General features: G+C 39.3%; 3 protein-coding genes across 3 annotated transcripts in view; 1 reads left to right on the top strand and 2 right to left on the bottom strand.

Annotated features, from left to right (window-relative positions):
• LOC117374005 (membrane-associated guanylate kinase, WW and PDZ domain-containing protein 1) overlaps nt 1–1,735 on the bottom strand; it is a 36,278-nt gene extending 34,543 nt beyond the window's left edge. Inside the window, exon 1 of the mRNA XM_033970140.2 lies at nt 1,651–1,735. The gene's annotated coding sequence lies outside the window, so the exon portion shown is untranslated. The remainder of the gene's footprint in view (nt 1–1,650) is intronic.
• pcsk1nl (proprotein convertase subtilisin/kexin type 1 inhibitor, like) overlaps nt 1–12,436 on the bottom strand; it is an 82,891-nt gene that overhangs the window by 60,816 nt on the left and 9,639 nt on the right. The window lies entirely within an intron of this gene.
• Nucleotides 3,132–12,295, top strand: hdac6 (histone deacetylase 6). The gene is made up of 28 exons (XM_055223347.1): nt 3,132–3,240; nt 3,706–3,795; nt 4,239–4,382; nt 4,562–4,647; nt 4,730–4,814; nt 5,341–5,381; nt 5,542–5,638; nt 5,841–5,938; nt 6,014–6,118; nt 6,234–6,302; nt 6,536–6,662; nt 6,771–6,836; nt 6,913–6,972; nt 7,041–7,130; nt 7,199–7,305; nt 7,395–7,462; nt 7,555–7,702; nt 7,771–7,899; nt 8,336–8,504; nt 8,609–8,814; nt 8,998–9,190; nt 9,346–9,495; nt 9,984–10,155; nt 10,249–10,520; nt 10,617–10,829; nt 10,906–11,052; nt 11,204–11,332; nt 11,543–12,295. Exons 2-28 carry the CDS (start codon nt 3,724–3,726, stop codon nt 11,609–11,611), a joined length of 3,312 nt encoding a protein of 1,103 aa, XP_055079322.1. The 5' UTR covers nt 3,132–3,240; nt 3,706–3,723; the 3' UTR covers nt 11,612–12,295.

The following is a 12,436-nucleotide window of genomic DNA, read 5'->3' as shown; positions in this document are numbered from 1 at the left end:
GGTTTGGAGCAGCACACAGTCCAAACTGCTCAGTACTACACAGTACATTATACAATATCTGCATTTTTGTACTATGCCAATAGTGCTGGCATTACTACTATGTTGATGATGTTTTTGTTGTAACTGTTTTTAGAAGTGGGCAGATCATCAAAAAATATATTTATTATTGTCACTGGAATTGTTTTGGAGACATGCAAAGTTGGATTATTGAGTATATTGTTTATGTTTGTGATTAAAAAACAGCTAAATAAAAATTAAAATTAAAATTACATGTTGTAAAAAAAAATCATATTACATCTTTATATTTGCAAGTGCTGAGTTGGACAATGTTATGAACAGAAATGTTGAACACTGTGTGTGAAAATGTGATTTTTGTGTCCAATCATTCCTTAATTAAAACACACTGAGGAAGGACCTGAAGTGACAGTAATAATGGAGCTGTCAACTGCAGCAGATACAAAATGAGCACATCAGGACTAAACTGGGCTCAACCTAATGCTCCCTAAGAGATGAGTCGCTATTGTTGGCTACTTCAAAATACTATTGAGCAGAAAGAAGTTACTCAACAAGTATTTTGTGAAGAAGACCACTACGATTATAAGGACTACATCAAATCCTAAACCTAACCCACAAAAAAAAACACATCTAAATTAAACATTTTTTGTACTAAAATAAAGTTCTGACTGATGCTGTGATTGATACTCACAATACATGAGTTCTGTTTGTCTAAACTAAAGTAACAGTTTTGTGACAATGAAACTCCTTTAAATCCCTGCTGTGAATTGAACCAGCAGTGAAACAGTTGATCTTGTAGAAATATACTTTCTTCACTTCATAACTTGCTGTGAAATTCTACACTACAGCAGCAACCTCTGAATGAAATGTTTGGGTTAATGACTTACATTATGCACTTCAACAAGCCTTTAACACAGGTATTAACTAGTCCAAACACAGCCCACACCATGCAGAACTAAGAAATGCACAAGTAAAGCGGTTGTACATATTACTCCATCACATTATTACTCTGCACAGACCTGACCCTGAACTGAACCCACACCTCCTGAACCTATAATCCTGAAACTCATTTCAAATATGAATGCAAAACTATACACCTAAATCTGTTTACATATAGGCCTGTAGCCTGCTGCTGCAAGGACTTGGCACATGCTGACCCTTGGAGCAGAACCAGGGACTAAACCAAGATTGAACCAGGGCTACTCTGAACCAGAATTAATTCTGTGCTGAAACCGGACTTAACCTGGAATAAACAAGGACTAAACGAGGATGTGAGGGACAAATATAACAGCCTGTTATTGCCATATATGTTTCAGTGATTCTACACATCTCTATACACTGCTCCACCAGGGCTGACCCGGGACTAAACCTGAATCACACCTGGACCAAACCAGGACTTCAATCAGTACCGGAAAAACCCTATGTCTGGTCTAACCCGTGCTTATTCCCGTCTGGATACTTCAACCCCGGTCTAACCCGGTCCTCCTTGCTGCTACTCAGAGCCAGAGAGACAAAGGCAGTAGCGGCAGTGAACGGTCACAATGCGCTGACTCCGCACTCGCTTCACACACGGCAATCACAAACTGCACTAGCACATGCCGCTCGCGCACGCACGTGCACTCAACCACAGCCTACCTTCATAATCTCTTCATCTCGTGCGCGTTTCCCGCTCTTTGCTGCGGGTTCGGGACCGTCAGCGCCGTTTATTCCACCGCTTTTGCCGCTGATGCTGCCGCTCTGCCGCCGCTGGAGCCGCGCCGCTGTGACGGACGGACGCACGGCCGGGTGCGCGCGGGCGTCACACTAGAGCTGCGCGTGCAAGTAGTGCGTGCGTGAGGTGCAGTGCAGGTAGTGCGCGTGCGTGAGAGGTTGTAGTGAAACACGCGTCAGTGCCGCTCCATCCCCAGCGCAAAGTGCCGCTCCATCCCCAGCGCAAAGTGTATCAGTGAGTGTGACCGTTAACGTGTGTGTAGGCGCGTGCATGAATATGCGTAAGGTAGTGCAGGGGGTGGGACCAAAAGGGGGACTCAGGGTGAGAGGTGACGTCACAGCGCATGTGTGAGAAATGTTCTTGCTGCAGCGCGAGGACTGTTCAATTTCGTGATCAAAGTACAAAACAACTCTGACCACCAGAGGGAGCTGTCCGTGTTCATGGTCCAACCATGAATATGTTATAGGTAATACTTAAATGGTCCAACCATAGACTGTAGTGAACTTAATTCTAGTCTTGTACTTTAGTACAGACTGTGAGTTCCATTGAAAGGAGGAAAATGGGCTATTGAATTGCAACATATCTACCATCCATGGCATGTTTTGTTTTTGTTTTTATATATATATAAATGAATTAAATTAGAACTCTCAGCAATTATTCTGAGTTTTCATTTTAAAAATGAATTGTTTTTGAGCTACTATGCCAAAGTAGTAATTTAAGACCTCTAAGACCTTCTTTATTCTTCTTATTATTATTACTATTTATTTATTTATATATATATTTATTTGTCACAGCAGTCCTCTTAACATACGTTTGCTGTCATATTTTCATTGCAAAAAGTAATTACTTACCTACTTCGTTACTTGATAAATGCAAACATACATACCATCTCAAGAAAGTAACTTAGTTACCTTTGGATTACTTTACTTGTAATATTGTATGAATGACTTAAATATGTGCTTTTATGTTTTATTCAAGTTATTTAAATAGAGGTAAACAACAAATGTGTTATTTAAACTGACTCAAACGGTATTACAGCAACAACAGGCATTGCTAACATCTTCTGCTACAAGTTGCTTATCTCAACCTTTGAGGTGGTGACCTGACAGCAGAAGTCATGCCTATGGGTAATTTAATTACAAGTATTTTCACAGTAACACTACTACACTAGGCCTAATTTTAAGTAATTTAATTACAGTAGACTAAGTGCTTAGCTAAGTTACAGCAAACGCCAGCTATGTACATTATTGGTGAAGGTTGCAATAACACTATTCCAAAGCTCTCTTCTGGCCATAAAAATATCTAATATTCAGACTGATTGCTGGTATTTTCTCTACTACTACAACCCTTTCCAATAGGGCGTCCTTTATCAACGTTCTGCGTCACTATTCTGCGCCGCCTCGATGTGACGTCATGTGTGTGAGCCAGTTGTGAGTACAGTTCGCGCTCACAGCTGCAGTTTTTCCGTGAACAAGTCAACATTTAGTTGAGAATATAACAACATTAAAACTGTGGTGAGTAGAAATAAATACCCACGTCTTTATTCACAAATCAAACGGATATTTAATATGGTAGGTTACAGGCATATTTGAAGCTATTTTAATGTCAATTGTTTTGATTGACTATTTTGCATATTTATTATTATGGTAGAGGAAGATCTGTGTAGAGACAATGACGTACAGACATGTATTTTGAAACATGAAGGATACGATTAAGTTACCTCAAATTATGTGTCATCTGCATCTTTAAGTAATATTATTCTTTAATAGTCATATTCATTATAGGGATATGCTGCATTAATTATAAAATAGCTATATATAAGCCACACATAGGTATATGGAGGGAATTTGTGATCATGCAGTTAGTCTAATAAAGTAGTAGCTCTATCAAAAACTACATGTATGATCTCATCAGGCTTTCTCTAGTCTCTGACAAATCCTTTACTATTTATTGAGTAGCATATCATTATCTTCTTTCAGTTTGACCCTTGTTAGAAGATGTCCTCCAGGCCAGATCCTTCTGATTCTGCAGTTAAGTCTGTCAGACGGTCCCCACGTTTTTCTCCCCAGGTATAATTGTTTTGAATTTTCTACCTTATCCATAAATCCTACATCAGCATAAATTATTATGAATAAGACAAATACATTTTGAAATTACAAATATAAAACAGTGACTATATTCACATGCACATGTGATTATTATCTGATTTCTGGACATCTTATAACACCAAAAAACTGATAATAATCTGATTTTAAGTGTGCATGTAACCACAGCCAATGACACATCAACAGGTTTAACCAGTTGTTTATAAACTCATCATAACAAATCAGCAGCCTCTAAGAGCATCAACACAAAGTGAGCTAATGTCCACAAATTTACACTATCTCCTGTTACTGCCCATGTGATCATCGCCTGCTAATGATCAACTTGGACTCTGGCCTTCATAGTTTATTCACATTTGTATACTAGAGTTATTCTTTTGTTTGTGTAAAAGTGTGGTGTGTGATTTAAGGGAACAAACAGCTGTTCTGTTGGAGACTCAACCAAAGGAAGCTCAGACAGCAAAGGAGGAGGCAGGCTGCAAGAGGCAAAGAGGAGAGGAAAGATGGAGAGAGAGCAGAGAGAACAAGAGCTCAACCAGAAACTACAGCAGCTGGTAAAGAACTTGCCTAAGAACTCAACTATTGTAGTTGAACTAAAGGTCAACATTCTTTGCTACTGCAATGAACTAAATAGTACTGTTTTCTTGAAGTTAAGACATTTTTTCATATATTTCACTTCTATGACAAAATAATGTATTATTTTGTTAATGTGAATATTACATTATACTTCTAGGACCTGTCAAGTCGATCAGCCGCAGTTGGCACTGGACTAGCGTATTCTGAAGAGTTCACCAAACATAGGAACCTCTGGGATACAAGGTTAAAAAAAAAACTAAAAAACTTTATAATATGCACTCTTTCACTATACCTTTATGTGTGTATATTTATTTGTGATGTTTAGTCACCCAGAATGTCCAGAGAGATTGCAGAGGATTATGGAGGAGCTGGAAAAACAGGAATTGCTCAGTCGCTGCACCAGAATCCAGGTAAAAAAAGAAAACAACATACATTTAAATGGCTGGTTCATATTGGATTTATTTAGTGATAGGAAAATGTAGCTGTCATAACCTACTATATATTTGTAACAGTGGCTATCTCAAGAGTTGCAAGACACTACTAACTGCTTTATTCCAAACACTACTTTTCAGCCGTTAGTGGGGACTGACAAACCTGAACACTCTCATCCACTGTACTGCCTTTATTTTTTGGAGACCAATCATTAAAAAGTATTTCTAAGAGTACAAATATACAAAATATTCTTGGGTCACTGGAAGACAGCTGGGTGAAGTAAATAAAGCACAATTTTAAGTGTGTTGACCACAGTGTCAGTTATTCAATCACAAACCAATTAAACCCCTACTATATTCACAGACATAAATTACAAGAGTCCAGAAATGACAGGCCCAGTGTATTTTAAATGCTCTTTATATCCTTTTAATGTTTATGTGTCTTTGCTATTGTAATTTGTTTAGTTTTTACTCCATTCTCTTTTTGATTTCTTTTTATGTTTAGCCACGAGAGGCAACAGACAAAGAACTGCTGCTCGTTCACTCGTAAGTATAATTTGTTTTTTGGGTTAATTTACTTGCAGGGAGATATTGTATATACATGTTAAGCAAAATTAAAGGTGCATTATATATCTAAACATTGTATATTTTTATTTTATTATACTATTGAGTTTGATTTAATAAGTGTAGTGTTTTTCCTCTGTAGGCAAATGTATGTGGATTTGATGCGCTCGACCCAAGCAATGACAGAGGCTGAACTGAGATCTCTGTCAGAAAAATACGACTCTGTTTATCTCCATCCGGTGAGATGCATAGTTTTTTTAATTATTTTGTAATATTTAACATGTTGTTGAGGAATGCAGGCTCTAAATGGTTGCCTTGTTTCAGTCAATCTGTCACTGGAACAAAAACAAAGCTAGTTTTGGAGTAACTTTACATTTGAAACAGTAACCCGCTGTCATTGTTGTAAAATAAATAATCTGTTATACATTCATCTCTGCACAGGACTCATTTTCTGTAGCAGCTCTGGCTGTGGGCTCAGTCCTGCAGCTTGTTGACAGAGTCCTCTCCTCTGAACTCAGGAATGGATTTGCTCTCGTCAGGTACAGCATTACAGTATATTTTAGTATTTATTATTTTGTTGTCAAAAGGTTAAGTTGTTTTTCTGTTTTTCTCAGACCTCCTGGACACCACGCTCAAAGAGATCAGGCGAATGGTTTCAGTGTGTTTAATAACGTGGCCATTGCAGCTCGTTATGCTCAGACCAAGCACAGAATCAATAGGTAAGCCAGCTGTTATCTTTTGTAAAGCTAAGACAATAAACTTAGATTTACGTTGATTTACTTACAACTTTGAGTGCCTCAAAAGTAATTTCACTGTTTTCACTTGTTTCTACAGAGTTCTCATCGTGGACTGGGATGTGCACCATGGGCAGGGCATCCAGTACAGCTTCCAGGATGACCCCAAGTAAAGCTATAATAGTCTTTTTGAATCAAACTTGTACAATTCTTCTGCAGTTTCACTTTCTGATGTAATTTTAAAATATATACAATAGTATTCCAGATTGCTTTGATCCCGATTTCTGCTCTGAAAATTACTGTGGATCACTGTTTTGTCCTGTTACTTCTTTAATGCCGTTTTACTACAAAATTTAAAATAGCTGCTATGAATTTTAATTGTTTGTTAAATTTTATATTTAGCGTTGTCTACTTCAGCGCCCACCGCTTTGAGCATGGATCATTTTGGCCTCATCTTTCTGAGTCCAACTCTGATTTCATAGGAGGCACAAGAGGAGCCGGACGAACCATCAACTTACCCTGGAACAAGGTCTGAATTTAACAATATTAAAATGCGCTTAATGAGGACCTCAAACCAAGATTGCATTTTTATTTAAGAATGCAATAACATAATTCATATTAATTCATTCTCCTTCAGACTGGAATGACTGATGCAGATTACATCGCTGCTTTTTATCATCTACTGCTTCCTGTTGCATATGAGGTAAAAAGAATAATTTAAAAAAATGTAATAGATTCCTTCATAAATACAGTCTAGAAAGAATGTGGTGTGTTCCCAGTTCCAGCCTGAATTAGTTCTGGTATCAGCCGGGTTCGACTCCACAGAGGGTGACCCTAAGGTAATATCAAGTTTTAAAAGTGTTTCAAATCATAATTTTGTATTTAATGTCCTGCTCTTTCATTTCAGGGTGAGATGTGTGTCAGTCCTCAGTGCTTCCAATTGTTAACCCGCCTCCTCATGAGTATAGCAGAAGGACGCATCATTCTGGCTCTAGAGGTAATTTAAAAAATAAAATAAAATTTAAGAAATGTTTTATAATTAAACTTTTCTATTGTGACCTTTAGGGTGGTTATAACCTGAGTCAGACAGCAGAGGGTGCTGCAGCTTGTGTGAAAGCCTTACTGGGTGGAGCCTGTCCTCCCCTGTCTTCACCCACGGCTCCCTCCAACAGGTAAAAAAACAAAAAAAGAGAGAATGGCACATTCACATTAGAAGGGGGCAAGATTAGTGGCATGCATTGTATATTGATTTTCATTTCAGTGCTTTGGAGTCCATATCTCAGACCATTAGTTCCCTGTATCCTTATTGGGCTTCTCTCCAGGTTCTGGGTAGGTCCTGTTTTAACTACTTCAGAAAACATATTTAAAACATCCTTTATTAAACTGTATTAATAATGATGTGCAATAATCTTGTTTTGTAGAGGGATACGCGGTCACTGGGGGTGGAGTCTCGAGAGAATCGACCAATCAGGGAAGCTTGTGTTGCGCAAGTCCCACCACTTCAGTATCCACAAAGACAGGATTGGTTTATGATGAGAGGATGATGGAGCACCTCAACATGTGGGACAAGTAAGAAGGTTGTATTTTTGGATGTCATCTAGTGCTTAGGGATATTTACTGTTTTGTTTTTTATTTAGGCATCATCCAGAGCAGCCTAATAGAATTTCAAAGATCTACTCTCAACACCAACAACTGGGTCTGGAGCAGCGTTGTGAGAGACTAGAAGTCCGACTGGCAACGGAGGAAGAGCTCCTGATGTGCCACAGGTAAAACTAAACCAAGATCTAAACCAGTGTCATAACCTGGAGTATACCATGACTAAGATGGGTGTGCACTTGTATTAAACCTAAATACAGAACAAAACCAGGGACAAAACCAGGGACAAACTAGGACCAAGCCTAAAGTGAATTACAAAAGAATAAATTAAGATAAGACTAAGGAACCCAGGACCCAAAGGTACTAAACTAAAGGTCTGTCTCCCTTCTTGAAACAGAACTTGTTTGCTAGGTCGTTGCACGTTTGGCTGATTATCAGTGCACACATCTATTAATACTGCATCCTACATCAGCAGGTTTCAGATGAGACTAGCAAATTGAATGTAAGTGCATAGGGCAAGGCCCTAGAGACTTGTCACACCAGGTCTGAACCAAAACTATACCAGGACTAAATCAGGACTAATCCAGTGTGTGTGTTATTTTCTAGTGCAGATCACATTGCTCGTATGAAGGCCTCCTCTGATCTGAAGCCCAGAGACTTGTTCAAACTGGGAGAGGAGTTTAACTCTATCTTCCTAAATAATCAGAGTTATGAGTGTGCTCTGATGGCAGCAGGGGGCTGTTTCAGAGCTGTGGAGGCCGTCCTCACTGGACAGGTGAGACACACACACTGCTATATCAATATTAAGATTGACAACCTTATATTCATTACTAAATGGGAATCGTAGCAGAGCTCTTTACAAACTTTACTTTTTTGCAGGTCTCTAACTCTGTAGCGATAGTTCGCCCTCCTGGACACCATGCAGAGAAGGACTTTCCCTGTGGCTTCTGTCTCTTCAACACCGCGGCGCTTACAGCTCGATATGCTCAGAAAGTTTCAAACAATCCATCTCTCAGGGTCATGATTCTGGACTGGGACGTTCACCATGGCAACGGGACCCAACACATGTTTGAAGATGACGACAGGTGAGCTCCCTTTCCTGCTGATAATTCTTGCAGCTCGTCCTTTTAACGGTTGGTTTGGCTTTAGAAAAATCCTATATCTGCCTCACAGACGTAGGAATCTTTAATCTTGCCCCACATCTCCCTTAATTAAATTTACAATAAATAGTAAAAAAAAAATGTAACACCTCTGTTCTTTCTCCTCAGTGTGTTGTATGTATCACTTCACCGCTATGACAATGGCAGCTTCTTCCCCTCCTCATCAGACGCAGCATGTGACAAAGTGGGCGTGGCCAGAGGAGAGGGCTTTAACGTGAACGTGGCCTGGAGCGGAGGGAGGATGGGAGATGCAGACTATATCGCTGCATTTCACCAAGTCGTGATGCCTATCGCCACTGAGGTAGAGATACATCTTTGAAAAGTCATACCAAAGTCTATTCTTCCACATAAACATTTTTAGACAACATTCTAAAACATGAAATACCAATGCATGCACATTTAAAGAGCCTGAATAAATACTGTATTGTAGTGGACCATAACCTCTGTTTGTTTCAGTTCAACCCAGACCTGGTCCTGGTCTCGGCTGGGTTTGATGCAGCTCGTGGAGATCCTTTAGGAGGGTACAATGTGACTCCAGAGGGATATGCCCACTTCACTCACCTACTGCTTACTCTGGCCTCTGGGAAACTAGTCATGATTCTGGAGGTAAGGCCAGGGTTTAGTCTTAAATTATACTTTATTTTTACACTGGTTGTACATAGTTTGGACTTACTTTGGACCTAGATTAGAGCCCAATTTAACCCTGTTTCTTCATTGTTAATTCTTAAGTAATGTTGCATCAGACTTCAAACACTTTGACAATTATCAGTCTGAGTTTTGTTTTTCCTGGTTTTGTTGTTGTTAAGCCTTTTTTACGGCTTTTTTTACCATACAAATGTGGTAAATAAAGGTTGTTCTATAGTTTGTATCCAAAGCACATTTCTTTTGTGCTGGTCTACAGCATTGCACTCTATATTTCCGTTTATATTGCATTTAATGGAGATGAAAAGGCAAGTACATCCTTTCCTCAACTGTGTACTTTAGTTTTGGACAGAGAGAAAATGCATCCACGAGGTAACAGATTTCAGACATTATTCAGTGGCTGACTTAGGGCTGCTTTAGTCCTAGTTGTGCTTTAACCTTGTTGTCTTTAGGGAGGGTACAACTTGACGTCCATCTCCGAGTCCATGGCCCTCTGTACCTCTGTGTTACTCGGAGACCCGCCCCCATCAATCTTGTCCCCGCCTCCTCATCACAGTGCTGTAGCAACCATCAACGAGGTCATCAGACACCATGCTCCATTCTGGAAGTCACTACGGATACACAGTTAGTACAAACTGGAAAATTCTCTCTTGTGATAATTCCTCAAATTATGTTTTCATGGTGTATCCCTTTGGTCCATTTTACAACTCACTTTAGTCCCAGATTCTGTGCGCGAGTCATTGCCATCCCCAAAGCATCGTGGGAAACGCAGTTCGAAAGGAAAAGGCAGGAAGTCTGATCAAAACGACAAACCTCCACTTCGTGCCTCAGACCTGGAGCAGCTCACGCAGGAATTGGCCGGATTAGACATCACTCAGTCTGCTCCTGTGGGTGGGGCGAGACCCAAGGTCCGCCCCAGCTCTGGAAATCCAGACAGTCAGGGAGAGGAAAAGGCAGAGTCATCGAAAAAGAGTCTGTCTGAGACACAGGTGAACCTAAATTTGATTCAAATGTACTATAGTACTATATTACTATTGTAATGTATGGTTTGGATCTGATATTTTAATGCTTTGTCTTTGTGTTAGGTTGTTGCCGCTACTGACTCAGATATGGCTGCTGCTAAAAAAGAGCCTTCACCAGTGAAAGGGACGGAGCCTGGAATTTCATCTCTGAAAGTAGCAGATTCAGAACTCTCTCCCATGAAAGGGGAGAAGTCTGGTGCAGAGTCGGCGACAGACGGAGCCTGTGGTTGGTCCAAGACAAACTTGGAGGTGTCGTGTGGAGTAGAGATGGGTGGGGTAAGAACTGATTCCATTTATACATTGAGAGAGGGTTATATCCACAAGTATCCATTTTTTTAATTTTCTTTTCCAGAACACCTTGTTTGTGGTGGACCCTCTTCCTTGGTGCCCTCATCTAGACTCTGTTAAACCACTGCCCCCTGCTGGTTTGGATGTGTTCAAACCCTGTGAAGACTGTGGCTCTGAGATGGAGAACTGGGTTTGTCTCACCTGCTACAAGGTAAAAAGGCTTGTCGTATTACATAAGATAAGTGCTATAATTGCATATGAGGCTGGAATTCCATTCAACCCAGAAACCGTTATGAGTTATGAGCCATGAGTTATGAGCCATTATTAATGTCTGTCCAGTTATGATTTATAATCTATCTCAGGTGTTCTGTGGCCGGTATGTGAATGAGCACATGGTAATTCACGGAGTCACAGCAGAACATCCTGTGGTTCTGAGCTACGCCGACCTGTCAGTGTGGTGCTACCTCTGTGAATCCTATGTCCACAACCAGGTACTGTTTCTGCCCCTGCTATTATCACTACTAGTACTGCCATTACCACAGCATCAACCATTACTACTATTTTACTGCAACTGTTGCTGCTGCTACTAAATAGTGCTAAGTTTGGGAATTGAATAATGTCCTTGATGAAATGTCGCTGAAATTTAAATTTAGTTCAGTTGTCTCTGAAACACACAATTCTAATCTTTTTTTTTTTCATAGATTTTATTTGAAGCCAAGAACGCAGCTCATTGGGCAAAATTTGGAGAAGAAGTTCCACCCTGGACTTAAAACAAAAACTCTCTCTTAAAACCTTTTATTCTAGTCTTTTTATATTTTATCGCCTGAAATACTGTGTGAATGGACTTTTTAGGAGCGCCATCATGGAGAATGGACTCACCAGTGGGTTTTACTGAAATTTTCAGCATCTTTTGGGAACATTATTGTGAGAATTTTAATTAATTTTGAAGGATTTATGAACAAAAAAAAGTATTCATCAGTATTATCCTTGGTTAAATCCTAGTGGTGATAAACAAAGAACTCCATAAGCTTTTATTTATTATTTTGATGTTCCGTTTGAGGGCCAGACTCTAAGTTGGAAGACCTGCCATTTGTTATGAGTAGGTTCTATTTACTTTGAGTTTTGTTTGAATTTAAATGAGACTGCTTTAAAATATTTAAGTTGGGCTTTCAAAATATTCTTTTCTAATAGGCTCATTTAAGCCTCTAGCCACAAACACATCTCAGCTAAAGTCATAGGTCTAGAACAATATCTATGCCAGGTATTTGTGACTGTATAAGCCCAGATCCATCCTTCATGTTTGTGTGATATCAATGTTTGGCTCTGACTCTCGGTTGTAATGTTAGTTTAGATGTAACTGAGGCCTGTGTGTTCTGTGCAATATTCACTCATTGTATGAAAAAATCTGAAACTTTGTACTTCACAGAAATTTAAAATTAAACTTTCAAATCTCACTTGTACCCTTTCTTTTTTTAAATCACTTTTTCTTTTGGAATTTAATTATAGTTATATTACACAGTGAAACATTCATCACTGTTTTCTCATAAAAAAAAAAACATTATTAAAGCACTACTATACTTTAAATAATTTATATT

This window comes from Periophthalmus magnuspinnatus, chromosome 7 (assembly GCF_009829125.3).
Source record: "Periophthalmus magnuspinnatus isolate fPerMag1 chromosome 7, fPerMag1.2.pri, whole genome shotgun sequence".
In the NCBI taxonomy this organism is placed as follows: Eukaryota; Metazoa; Chordata; class Actinopteri; order Gobiiformes; family Gobiidae; genus Periophthalmus; species Periophthalmus magnuspinnatus.
This window is presented reverse-complemented; position numbering and strand designations above follow the sequence as displayed.